This window comes from Astatotilapia calliptera, chromosome 22, assembly GCF_964374335.1.
Source record: "Astatotilapia calliptera chromosome 22, fAstCal68.1, whole genome shotgun sequence".
NCBI classification, from domain to species: domain Eukaryota; kingdom Metazoa; phylum Chordata; class Actinopteri; order Cichliformes; family Cichlidae; genus Astatotilapia; species Astatotilapia calliptera.
In genome coordinates, this window is record NC_137442.1 from 10,944,603 (window position 1) to 10,957,882 (window position 13,280).

Consider the following 13,280-nt stretch of genomic DNA (forward strand, 5'->3'; position numbering starts at 1 on the left):
TTAACTACCCCTTTGATAACAGAATGAGTAAGAAAATCCTATGATTGTGTTTACTTACAGGCAGCTCTCATCCATTCTTCTCCCATTGTAAGAAATGACAAAACAGGTCAGCTCACAATAGGTGAGCTTAATGACTTATTATTGTGCACACAACAAATCCAGTTATCTGTGGCTTTTGTTGGCATTTGTATGCCAAACGTGCCATTTAAATAAGCTTCAAAATGGAATTTCTATAGAAAACCAGCAGTGATTAAAGGATGGGCCTGCTGGTAGTTCCAGTGTCATGCAGTGTTAAAACAATCCTTCAAAATGAAATAAATGTTCCTATTTATTATAAAAACATTCTATTTCTCAGTGAAGATCCCAAAGGTCACAGGATAAAGTGCATGTAGGTGAAGACTTTGGTTTATGTATATATGCCTACAGAGCTCATGCCTGAATGTTGGGACACACTCTCTTGTTCATTCTGCCACATCCTGTTTCCCACCCCCATCGAAACACAAAGCGCAGGATGGTTTTAAGCAGCTGCAGTTAGGAAGCACAACAATTCTATAAGCGATGGAAGAACATGAAGAGTGAAATGTCAGTGTAGGCCTGTGGCATTTGTAGCATCTAACACAAATATCGGCACAAAGTTTGTCCAATTAGAACTCTGAAGTGATCAAAGCTCGTGTAACACAATGTTTGATACTAATATTGACTTCTGATGTGCTTCCTGAGTTGTTGATGTGAGCCAAACTGTGGGGGAAAGATTATTTGTCTAAGACACGAGCATTACTTCAAAAGAGTTTTACACCCACTGATGTATTCTAGTTATTTCTCGTTATCACGTTCTCAAAGAATTAAGGAGATTTCATCCTGCGAACCCTTTTTTGATGTATATTTATAGTCATTTCAACTGCTTAAATAGCCGTGGTATTATTATTATTTTGTTTTTAAATGATCTCAGCTGGGTTCCCCACCCATCCCAGCTATCTGTCTGTTCCTGCAGAGACATGGCCACACCCTAGTTTTTTTTTTTTTTTTTCTTCAAACTTGATATTTGATTAGATGAATTATGACAGGAACACATAAGGCGACACCTGTGTGAGAAGAAAAGATGACAGCCGTTATCCCTTCTCTTCCCCAGTTTCTTGTTTGCTGCAGTTGTCAGTTATTTCATTACACGGTCAAACTTTTTTGTTTTGTTTTTAAATATGTGATTTGCTGAAACTGCACATTCCATTTGTGGTAGCTCATTTTATTGGAGAGCAGATCTTGTACCCAGGCTGCAGGGAGGGAAAGGAACAGAAGGTAAAACGTGTCTGTGTGAGTTTGTTTCTGTAGGGCATCAAGAAGGCAGTAAACTCTGCAGTCTCCATCGGCGACGTAGCTTTCTGACTTTGAATGATTTGTGGCTTAAGGTTTATAGTGATGTTAACAAAAGAAACGTGTGCAGAGGGCATGCAGAAAAAAAACCATCTGTTATTTAAGCAGGTGCTGCACTGAATGTGCAGCATTTGGCCTTGCTACTAGCCTGAGGCACAATAACAGTTGGCCAACCTAATCGTAATTTACATTTCCATCATTTTTTTTTCTTAATCAGGATTTTAATTGGTCCACTAGTTTAATGCCACAGCTGCACATGTCGTCTTTTTTTAAGTAGGTTTTTGCAAGTGAAAGTTTTTAATCAGTGATTCTCAATTACTGCTAACTTAAAACTCAAAAACTCCAAATTAATTATGATTTGCAGACAATGGTCACCTTTTAACGTACGATATCAGTATGAACTACTGGGTATAATTTATTGTGAAAATGCAAAGCTATTAATTTAAGGAAAATTCTCAAGGGTTCAGAAACTTGAAGAACAGAAAAAACCCAGTCACGTTTGAGTGGGATTACTACCTTCTGTGTTTGTTTTTGTTTGTTTTACTATTTTGTCTTTACATTTTTTGTTGTTTTGTTTTTTAAGTATGAATACATTTCATCCTTTTTTTTATTTATTCATGTTTAAAATTTGTTTTTTATTATTATTATTATTATTATTATTATTATTATTATTATTATTACTATTACTATTACAACAAACATGTTTCTGAATTAAATTAGGTCAGGGACTCTTGAAACCTTAGCTTCAGCTGTTGCCACTCATTGGTCAGTAACATGATCTAGTTTGTAACCGGTTTCCTGCAGAGCTTCCAGACGAGCAGTGAAGTGATACCTCACCACACACCAGTATCACCGAAAACTCTAATTTGCTGTGGCTTCAACCACATTGCAGTCTGTCCTTTTTAAACATTCTAAAACCAATTCAGCTTTAAAAATAATTTATTTAATTACTTGTTGGGTGCACAGCACATTTATTTTTGTTTCCAGTGCAATGTCTTTCTTTGTCATGTGAGCTCATGCTGTAGTTCCAAGTCAGAAGTGTCAAAGGTTCAGTAGAGGAATGTATTCCTCTTTGTTAAAGCTGTCCTTGAATTGTCGTGAAGGATCTTAAGTCTTCTCACATCATCTTTCAGACTTCCTCAGAACCTGTTGAACAAGGTGACAGTACAGTAACACTGTTTGGATTGTGTGGCATGTTTAGAACCTGGGCGTAATAGCGTGTCTAAATCTTACATGCTCGTGGCTTACCAAGGCTGTTTTCTTTTCCCCCAAAGAGTACTTTAAAAAAAAAAAAAAGTAAAAGAAAATAATGTCCTGTGATGTCCGTTTAATCCTTACAATTTTGCTATTTGTCCATAGCTTACCAAAGAGAAGGAACATGGAAAGCTTAATCCTCGTCCTGGAAAGGTGAGTTGGCCACACAAACCGCACTCTTCAGTGAGAGTTGTTTTCACCCACGTGCCTTTTTAGAAACGTGTATAAGCTGACAGCCACTTTTGCCACTAACTTGAACTAGAAAGTGGCTAAAAAGTAATGTCAGCTAGCATATTGAAGTGTAATTTAAAAATTGGCCGTTGAAAGCAGAGCTTTCTTGTGAATCTCAGTCTGTTAACCATTAAGTACACAACACCTTGCTAGTTTACCTGAGGGGGAATAAGTTGTTGTTACAAAACTGTTTTTCTTGGTAACGTAGGAGCCTACACATCATTTCATAACCATTCTGCAGTAGACGACGCGGACTGTCTGGTTAAACGATAGGATTGTTATCAGATGCTAATAAAAACCCTCCCAAACCTCTTCTGTGGAATTTCTGCCTTTGATTGGTAACTAAAGTGCATACCTACTACACTATTGCCTGTACCATTGTGGCCTTGTGTTAATTTCAGACCTGCTTGTGCTTGTTGCTGGAGAGCTCTTCGATTTTCTCACTGAGGTTACCCACAAATGATTCTTAATAATTGGGGAGGAGCTTCCATTTAGGTTTAGGTTCTCTCCCATGCTGTAGGGCCTTAAAGCTGGATGTCCCAAACATGTCTGTGCTTTAGACTTGGGCAGGTTTTTGTTATTCAATAAATTCCATATATACACCAATATATGCACATCTGTACCTCCATTTTCTCTTGTGATGTGCAAAATTTTATTCCACTTTTTAATGTTCTTGCATAGTTGCATTTCCTGATTATCAACAGAATCTAGAAGTTTGCAATCTCAATACCATATAGTCAGCTTTCTACTCTTTTAGTATTAAACGCCTAAAGGTTAAGGTTGAATATGAAACTGGAGATGATGCCATTCAACAGTGTTGGCTTTATTTTCCTTTGACAATATAAAGGACTCTTCTGCAGCACAGGATAAAGACTGCAGTAATTCTGTCTTTTCTACAGTTTCATCCCAGGTGCTTGCGTAGTATTAAATGACATCTACTGTAATGTTAACACTGATTATATACTCAACGTAATTCATAATTATTATTATTAATATCTGATTATATGACCTGCAGCCTTAAAACATCTGATTTTACAAGTGTACAGTCATAATTTATGCTAACATTTTGTCTTCCTTCCGGCTAGATGTATATTTTTGACCGACCGGGTATGTGCGGCCAAAGGATTGAGGTACACGGTGATGTCATTGATGCTACACCCTGGGAGCTGCAGGAAACCATCTCTATCAGGGTGGTCAGAGGAGGGTAAGTGCTGGAAGCATTTATTTATTTATTTCCCCCTTCTCCCATAAAACAAATCCATATGGATCCTCTTGCTGTCGGTAACAGATATTACTTGTTGTCTCGTTTGTATTTTTGATTGTATTTTAGGCATGCATGTATGTATTTAACTTTGTAAAAGGACAGGACTTTGGACTTTTCTTTTTTCTTTTTTTTTACATATTTATTTATTAGGTTTTAACTAGTTTTACATAATATACAGTGAACATAAAATAAAATAATGACAAAAGGCATAATAATAGAAACACAAATAAAGCAAGCCATAGCAAAGGGGGAGGGGAGGGCAGGCATACATTTAGAGTTGGATGTCTCGAGACCGGCCTTGGTCTCAAGACCACTTTTACATGGTCTTGGTCTCGATGGACTTTTGTTTTGGTCTTGTCTTGGTCTCGATACCCTCTGGTCTTTTTTTTTTTTTTTTTTGTGTCCCGTTTGGATCTTTAGCCATCAGAATTGTTGTCTTAAGGCCAAGAAAGATGCCAAGCGGATTTATTTTACCAAGTGGATCATCATGGCCTTGCCATATTGGTCCATTTGATTGACCTTTATTATAATTATGAATTTATTTTATTTTCAGTTGCTACAAACGGGACAGACATGACTGGGGGATAGGACAGGGAGAAAGAATGAAAGAGAGGGAGAGAAAGAAAACCAAAGGGGAGAAGAGACGGTGAGAAGGGGGGGAAGAAAGAAAAAAACAAAACAAACAACAACAAAAAAACCCCACCTGGGTCACCTGTATGGAGAAAAAAAAACAGAAGAGAAAGCAAACAACAAAGAGCAACATAATAAAAAGAAACAGCACCATCACAATAAACTAGCTAGCAGTAGATATCAGTAGATACTAAATAATAAACGATATTGTGCAGCACGCAAGATAGACAGCGCACAATGTGCTTTGAGGCAGCAGCCAAGAAAGCTGTAGTCTGTGTCTGTGAATACCCGTGTGTACACCTGTGTGGATCAGCATGCTTGCATTCCAAAGGTTTCTCCATGTAACGATCTGCTAGGGAGTGTGGGGGAGCCACAGCCCCGTCCTCCAGGGTATGAAGCAGGTATGTAGGAGATCAAAACTCCAGACATCCAGAGGCCCCCAGAACACAAGAGACCAAGGAAGACCAACAGAGGGGCAGCCGCGCCACTGTCCCAGAAAGAGCTGAGGAGAGTCCCAGATGAGGGCTCACTCAGCAGCCGCGGAGCAGAAGCCAGGGGGAGTTGCAGTGACGCTCCCGTGAGCTCCGCCGGCAGCCAGCTGTGCCTGAGTGACTGAGCCCCAGGCCGAGAGGCCGGGGGCACCCCACCTCCGAAGTGGCCCGAGCGAGCCCCAGGCTCCAGGCCCCGATAAGCGGCCGCCAAGGAGTGAGCCAGTGTGTACCTGGACGCCCACCCCCAGACACAAAGAACCACCAACGCACCGACACCTGAGGGAGTCCGCCACTGGCAGGGGAAGTGGTGGTAGGGGGAGATAGGCCTCCAAACCCTCTGGTCTTGACTACAAGTCTAGCATACATATCAAATTAGCACTTTAACTTGGCCTAACAGATTTATTACCTTTTCCCAAAAGACTTTCACCTGTGGGCACTCCCACATGCAGTGAAACAAAGAACCCCTATCCACGCCACACTTAATACAGGTGTCTGGGACTTTGGACTTTTAAATGCTTTTATTTACCAAATGCAGAAAGTAGCGCTTTCTTACTACATACTCACTGCAGAGTTATGCATTAATATCTAAAAGAGAAAAAAATGGCATTAAGTGACACAAAGCTTTTCACAAGGAAATAAGTAAAGAAGTTTTTCATGATTTACTAAATTTTTCTTTTTCTTTTCTAACCAGAAACTGTTTAATCACCAGATTTTATAGCTGCAAAACCTTTTGTCAAGTGTACTACGTATATCTCACTTTAAGGAAATTGTATTTAAAATAGCTTCTAACCTTTGCTATATATATAATTTTGGTTTTGTCTTTTAAATGTCAAGTGTTTAGCAAGTCAGCGGTTTTTCCAAATAAAACTCTCTCCGGATGTGATCAGGTAGCGTTATAAAAACAAGACTGCTATTGATGTGCTGTGGGCATGCAAATTCCTTCAATCGTTAACACACCCCAAACACAAGCTTAAACACACACCTGCCTCAGACATGGAATGTTTTGTCAAACACAGCCAGCTCTGTGAACCTGCAGTAACCCTGCTGGTGCTGCGCTGGCCTGTACTAACACTAGACTAATGCTTCCTCAGCTTCTTACAATGAGATGATTATACTGTCAGTTCACACACCATTTCCTGCGCCACTACCCAAACCACAGCTAATACTCTAATGTAAGAATGCAAAGTAAGTGGCATTTGTAGGCCATCAGCCTCTGACTTTAAAAAAAATCTGTCTTTTATAAAGAGATTACCTTTATCAAGCAGCTCAAGTGTTGGGATTTTATTGGTAGCATACTGCATATGGGTCCATTTTAAAGGTACTTGTACACTGCTTGCATGTTTCTACTATGGTGTCTTCTATTTTTACTCATATTTAGAGAGGAATATTCATTTATTAGGCTATATTTATTGATCACATTTCACATAATCCTTGTAACTGTAGCAGCGCTGGAGTTGCACAACATTTACCAGACCGTGGTAGAAAAACTGCCTGACATTCTTCATTATTAGCAGTGCGTTTGATTGCTTGTTCATGCAGAATTTCATCTATAAGAAAGAGAAAGTGTGTGTTGTTCTATTTAAAGAGAGGGCTGTAAAAGAAAAGCCAATCTTAAAAAGTAACAAAGTAGTAGGATTTCATTTAGCTTCTGATTCCCATAAAGTTTTGTGCCTTGGGTTTATTAAAAGCAAAATTGTAAAGTAGTGAATGACTAGTGTCAGGTTTTTAATGTCCCTGCCTCTAAAAGTCTTTTTGTTAGTAACAAAGCCGTATAGTTGGGTAAAATCAACACTGGCATTAATGAGAGTAATAACAAATACTATCTCTACATTAATAATGAGAAATACTCGTTGCTTTGACACATCAGAATGATGTTGCAACAGTAAATGTCTATGAAAAGTGCATAAACATATTATCAGGAGAAACAACGGTCATACGCAGCAGGCTGTAACCTTACACTGCCCTTTCTTTTCTTTTTCTTTTTTTCTTCTTCTTTTTAATCCTTTAGGTGGGTGCTTTATGAGAAACCCAACTTCAAAGGGGAGAAGATTGCTCTGGATGAGGGTGACATCGAGATTACTTACCCGTTCAGCCCTCCAGAAGAGCAGCAAGAGAATGAACAGAATGAGGGAGAAGAGCACAACGGAGACACAAATGATGAGCAAAAGGAGACCAAGCCAGCCAGGAGGTTCCTCATCGGATCCATACGAAGAGCAGTGAGGGTAAGAAGAATTTTCTTTCCCTCTGTTGTCGCTGGTTGTTGCCACAAAGCCTGAATTAGGATTTGAAAGCTAACTGAGTGCAGTGGAACATTTTATTGCAGAATCATTATATCAGCATGAACGGCTGATTTCTTAAATGTTTTGTTTTCAATCTTGCGAGTGGCTGTTTGCTCCTTAGCTCAATGGCACCATCTAGTGTCAAAAATAAGTGTCAACACTTGACTGGGCCGACAAGTATGACAAGTCAGATACTACTACAAATGTACTTTGTTTTAAAGGATTGAAACATTGAAGCATGAAAATAAATATTTAATTATTTTCTAGTATTTTATTAATCTGAGATATATGGACTATTCACATCAAAAAGCCTGAGACACTTATCTATTGCATATATTTATTTTTGTTTTAACATGCCATACCTATATAATGTCACCTGCGTGGGTTGTCTCCCAGTACTTGACGGTGATTGGTTGGTAGAGGTGTCTGTCTGACATCAGCTCATTCTGTATTCAGAACAATAACAGTGTTGCTCTGTTAGTAAAGAGTATAACATTCTTTATCTTCAGATGGCATTGTGCTCCCATCCTTTTTCTCGCCCATACTCTTTGAAAATGCCTACAGACTGACATATTTGATTTTCCTCAGAAAACAAATCAAGTTAAAATATCTGACAATCCAGACCCAACTGGTGCGAAAGCTCCTTTAACAGAGGTTGGACAACTTTCTTGTCCATGCTGGAGGTGTAAAAATCTACTCATTATGATGTTTATCTGTAAGTCACGTGTTTCCCATGTGACAGCAGCGTTACAGCCTCCCTCTATCCTCCCTCAGGACTACAGCGTTCCAGAAATTAGCCTTTTCCCTGAAGAGGAAGCGGAGGGAAAGAAAGTCATCTTCCGAGATACTTCCGATGATGCCAGGATTTTTGGTTTCCCCATTAAGGCCAATTCCATCATTATTAACGCAGGGCTGTGAGTGATGTTGATCTATTCAAAATGCTTTGTAAAGCCAAAATTAATATGATACTGATCATTTGTCACTAGTGTTGCATTTCATCCAATTTGACAAATCAGATTGCTTTAATGTTTTTTACTGACATCTATTTTTCTGCTCTTCAGGTGGCTTGTGTTCGCACAGCCTTTCTTCCAGGGTGTACCACGAGTCCTGGAGGTTGGGGGGTACTCAAACCCAGCAGCCTGGGGGGTGGAACAGCCCTATGTGGGGTCATTACATCCACTCAAAATAGTAAGTGTCACTTCTAGAAGCACTTACAATCTGCCTTCTTTATCACTTGCACTTAATTTGGATTTCTTTTTCTTTTTAACTCACAGGGTGAACCACAGGTGGAAAATCTGAATGATCCAAAGGTGAAGAAGGATGAATTTTCCTGTTCACAAACTGCTACTGAAACTATTACTGAAACTTAAAAGCTGACTTTTTGTCTCCAGATGGTGATTTATGAAAAGCCCTACTTTACTGGGAAATCGAGGACAATAACCACCAACATGAGAGACTTTATGACCAGAATAGAGAGGCAGCAAACAACCTTTATGTATAACGTGGGCTCTCTTAAAGTACTAGGAGGAATGTAAGTGGTATTCTTGCCTGTTTGTATTCGGTGATCCTTGAAAAGGCATTTTGCAAGTTTTAACAGCTGCAGATCACATCATTACTTTGTTTTTGTTTTGTTTTTTAAGCCATGTGCCTTTCTCTGTTTCTGTAGCTGGGTGGGCTACGAGAAGGAGGGTTTCCGAGGCCACCAGTACCTGCTGGAGGAAGGAGAGTATCATGACTGGAGGGTGTGGGGAGGCTGTGATGCTGAACTGCGCTCTGTTAGGGTCATTCGCGCAGTAAGTTACAATGACTTCATAAGAACTAATATTTGTTCATTCTTCTCATGTTTCGAAGTCTTTAAACGAAACCGCTGTGGCTCCCAGTAAGTGAAAGCTGCACATTAAATTGCAAGAGGGCCGTTTAACTTGAAATTGTTAATACGTGTCTCCGGTCTTGAGACCACTTTTACGTGGTCTCGGTCTTGTCTTGGTCTCGCTGTCTCAGATCGACACAGTTGTCGGGAGATTTGGAGTCAACAGTATCCATGACACACAACGTAACGTTCGATAATGTGTCATGCTCAAAAGCATCAGCTCTAAGAGCCGTGCTTAGAGAGTGCTTTGTAATGAATCAGAAGAGTCTACTCCCATTGAGTGAGAGCCGGCTCCTCACTTAATTTCCTTTCGCTGCTCAGCTCTCACACAGTGGCTCAGCTATGCTCCAGTTCCTCCATATTGTGGCCAATCACATCATGTTAAAAACAGAGAGGGTGAGAGACGCGACAGTCAAGTGGAGTGTGCGTCTGCCCTCTCAGTAAGTGAGTGAGACAGTAGACAGCAGTGAGGAGGGTTGTGCAAGTGCATTGCAAAAACACATAAATATGCCTGACACCTGTAAACGAAGCAGCATCTGGCTGCAGTTTAAAGACTTTTTTTTTTTTGTCTCGTCTCGACTTTGCCTTGGTCTTGACTCGGTCTGTCTTGGTATCGTCTTGATCTTGGTTTAGGTGGTCTTGACTACAAGTCTACAACAAACTCATAACAACAGGCTCCAGAGAAATGAAGCGACTCCGATATGATTTATATTATCAGTAACGTGATAAATATTAGAATGCAGACTATTAATCAGTTTGTTTGTTTTTTTTGTCTCTTGCAGGACTTGACAGACCCTGCCATGGTGATGTTTGAGCAGCTAGAGGAAGACCAAGATGGAGTGCAAGAGGAGAAGACCTTCGAGGTGACGGAGGCCATCCCTGACGTTGAGCTGTTTGGCTACAAAACCTCCACGCGTTCAATCGAAGTAATCAGTGGGGCGTAAGTGTGTAGAAGACACCAGTATTTAAATTTTTTTTTAATATATATATTTTTACCCTCTTCTTACATTGTACCGACGAATTGACAGGTTTTACAATAATCAGGTATTTGTTTGTCTTCCTTACAGATGGATCGCTTACTCGCATGTGGACTTTTCTGGTCACCAGTACATTCTAGAGAAAGGCTTCTACAATAACTGTGCTGACTGGGGGTCTCAAGACACTCGTGTCTGCTCAGTTCAGCCCATCTTACTGGTGAGAATCACTGGGAGTCGTATCTTCAAACTGCTAAACTAAGAACTGTGCAGACATGTAATTCTTCTGTTTGTTTTGTTTTGTTTTGTCTTGTTATTAGGCTCCAAATGACAGTTCAAGGTCCAGGGATGAGGTAAGTACAGTCATGTGGAAAGAAAGCTTTCATGGGGAATTGAATTGAAGCAGTGTTGTAAAGAAGAGACTGTCTGAATTGCTCTAAGCTTGGGTTATGCAGGGTTTTTTTTGTTTTGTTTTGTTTTTTAGTTATTTTGCTCCACTGTTCAAAGGTCGACAGGCTTAGTGTAAACTTATAAACTGCAGTAGAGTTTGTTTTTCTTCACCTTTCTCTGTCCCCTGCCTGATAGCAGTCCCAAAACAATGTGCGAAGGTTACATTGAACTGTATTACTTGAATCCAGAGTTTCTTTTTGTTTGCTTAAAACCTTTTTCAAGGATGGAGCATATCTTAAAGCTAATAACTTGGTCAAAGTTAAGCACCTTGACATTTTCCCTGTTAACTTTGCTTCTGTCACAGTACAGATATAAATGTTCTCAGCTGGCATCTCACCTTGCTTTGCCTATTTCTTCTTGTCAGATAAAATTGTACTCTGAGCCAGACTTCCAGGGAGAGTGTTACATCTTTAACTGCAAACAGGAGGAAATGCCAGAAAAATTAGTTACCAAGTCATGCAGAGTGACGGGAAGAAGGTGAGTAAGCAGGAAGTAAAGTGAGTAAAAGTTAGAGTTGACATGATTTGGTGTGTGTGTATTTTTTATTTTTTCAAGTCAATAAGCAAAGCAATAAAGACACAATTTAACACTGTGTATTTCAGCTGGGTCGTCTATGAGAATGAACAGTTCTCTGGGAACTTGTATGTCTTATCTGAAGGAGACTACCCCAATCTAACCAGCATGGGCTGCCCCCCTGACTGTTCCATTCGTTCTGTTAAGATTGTGCCCTTGGTAAGAAATGCACTCACACAGGAAAATTTTGCTCTCGATTATAAGCTACCTTTATTAGTCCCACGAGTGGGAGATTTCATGTTATGGGTGCCGACCTATTGCACACAATGGCAATGGCCTTACTAAATGCTCTTTCTTTCTCCAGTTGTTCTCAGTTCCTTCCATCTCTTTGTTCGGGCTTGAGTGTCTGGAGGGCAGAGAGATCACCACAGACACAGAGATCCTGAGTATGGTAGAAGAAGGCTTCAACAACCACATCCTGTCGCTCAGAGTCAACAGCGGCTGGTAACTTACATGCAATTAAATGGCTTCATCAGCTAATAGTGAACCAAAAATATCTTGCTGAGAACCTGGATACTGTTGTCATAAGTAATTCTTTGTGTCCACTTTCCTGCTTTGTAGCTGGGTGATATGTGAACACAGCAACTACAGGGGGCGCCAGTTCCTGCTGGAGCCAATTGAAATCACCAACTGGCCAAAGTTCAGCTCCCTTCACACTATTGGCTCAATGTACCCAGTCAGACAGGTTTGTTAACAAGTATTCTTTACAATGACTTTTTAACATGAGGTACACAATAAGAGAACCTCTGAAAGTTTGAATCTTTATTAATTATTAAAAGAAAATTATACGATTATTTTCTTCCTGCTTTTAATGGCATTAAATCATGTTTATAGACTTAAGCTCCTGTCGCCAGCACCAGTTCAGAGCCTTCATTTTACACAATAAGTGAAGATTGCATCGAAAAACCCTCATTAGGAGCCTTAAAAAACAAACAAAGCCTTTATTAGGAGCCTTAAAGAAGAATAATTTGATCCTAAAGGTGTTGATTTTGGTGTTCTAGGTCACTCATTAGTGTTATTAGTAAACCAGGCTGACATTTTTATAAATCTCAGATGTTAAAAGTATCCAATAGTTCCAAAACGGAGAGAATGGTGATTCTGTTGGTCCCTATATTTAAAAAGAAAAAAAATGGAAACTAATGTCCATCATTACAAGTGCAGCCAGTTCTGTTCACTTCAGCTAGTATTTATTTACAAATAACTTTGAGTTGTCTGGCCTGCCCACAGATTCTATAACAGTAATACATTGTGCTATTTTTTTCCTTCTACAGAAGCGCCACTTTTTCCGTATCAAGAACACAGAGCGAGGTCACTTCCTGTCCGTCCAGGGTGGCGTGGAGGAGTTGAAATCAGGACGAGTGGTGGTGACGCCTGAGGTGGAGCCACTGAGTGACATCTGGTTCTACCAGGATGGACTGATTAAAAACAAGGTAACAATGCTGGTGACATCTCCGAAAACCTCAACACAGTCATACATTTCAAATCTTGACAATTCTTTCCAACATAATACTTTGTGTATTCTGTAGTTGTCCCCAACCATGAGCCTTCAGGTGGTTGGCAACATAGAGCCAGCAGCAAAGGTGGTTCTGTGGACAGAAACCCGACAGCCCGTTCAAACCTGGACTGCCCCAATGAAAGGCCTCATCACTAGCAATACTTTCCCTGGCATGGTCCTGGATGTTAAAGGTATGAGAAGAAAATGTGGTAATTTAACCTTTAAACATTTGTTGCGTGTAAAGTTGTTAGTGGCTATTGTAGTTTTTACTGGCTTTCATTTTCTAAAATTATTAAATATTAAGTTATAATTGGTCATCACAAAATCTTATCTAATCTCAAATGATATTAACTTAATTTTCAGAAGTGTCCAAGTTTATTTTCCTGCATATTCCCTTTTTA

At 39.8% G+C, this 13,280-nt stretch overlaps 1 protein-coding gene across 1 annotated transcript in view; it reads left to right on the forward strand.

Annotated features, from left to right (window-relative positions):
• The window catches only part of crybg2 (crystallin beta-gamma domain containing 2), a 37,176-nt gene that overhangs the window by 22,651 nt on the left and 1,245 nt on the right, over positions 1–13,280 (forward strand). The window contains exons 7-23 of the mRNA XM_026155965.2: positions 2,728–2,775; positions 3,939–4,057; positions 7,247–7,460; positions 8,292–8,431; positions 8,579–8,705; positions 8,792–8,827; positions 8,909–9,048; positions 9,184–9,310; positions 10,170–10,327; positions 10,455–10,581; positions 10,682–10,714; positions 11,176–11,288; positions 11,414–11,543; positions 11,689–11,828; positions 11,946–12,069; positions 12,656–12,814; positions 12,911–13,070. Of these exons, the coding sequence (XP_026011750.2) occupies positions 2,728–2,775; positions 3,939–4,057; positions 7,247–7,460; positions 8,292–8,431; positions 8,579–8,705; positions 8,792–8,827; positions 8,909–9,048; positions 9,184–9,310; positions 10,170–10,327; positions 10,455–10,581; positions 10,682–10,714; positions 11,176–11,288; positions 11,414–11,543; positions 11,689–11,828; positions 11,946–12,069; positions 12,656–12,814; positions 12,911–13,070 (2,095 nt within the window). The remainder of the gene's footprint in view (positions 1–2,727; positions 2,776–3,938; positions 4,058–7,246; positions 7,461–8,291; positions 8,432–8,578; positions 8,706–8,791; positions 8,828–8,908; positions 9,049–9,183; positions 9,311–10,169; positions 10,328–10,454; positions 10,582–10,681; positions 10,715–11,175; positions 11,289–11,413; positions 11,544–11,688; positions 11,829–11,945; positions 12,070–12,655; positions 12,815–12,910; positions 13,071–13,280) is intronic.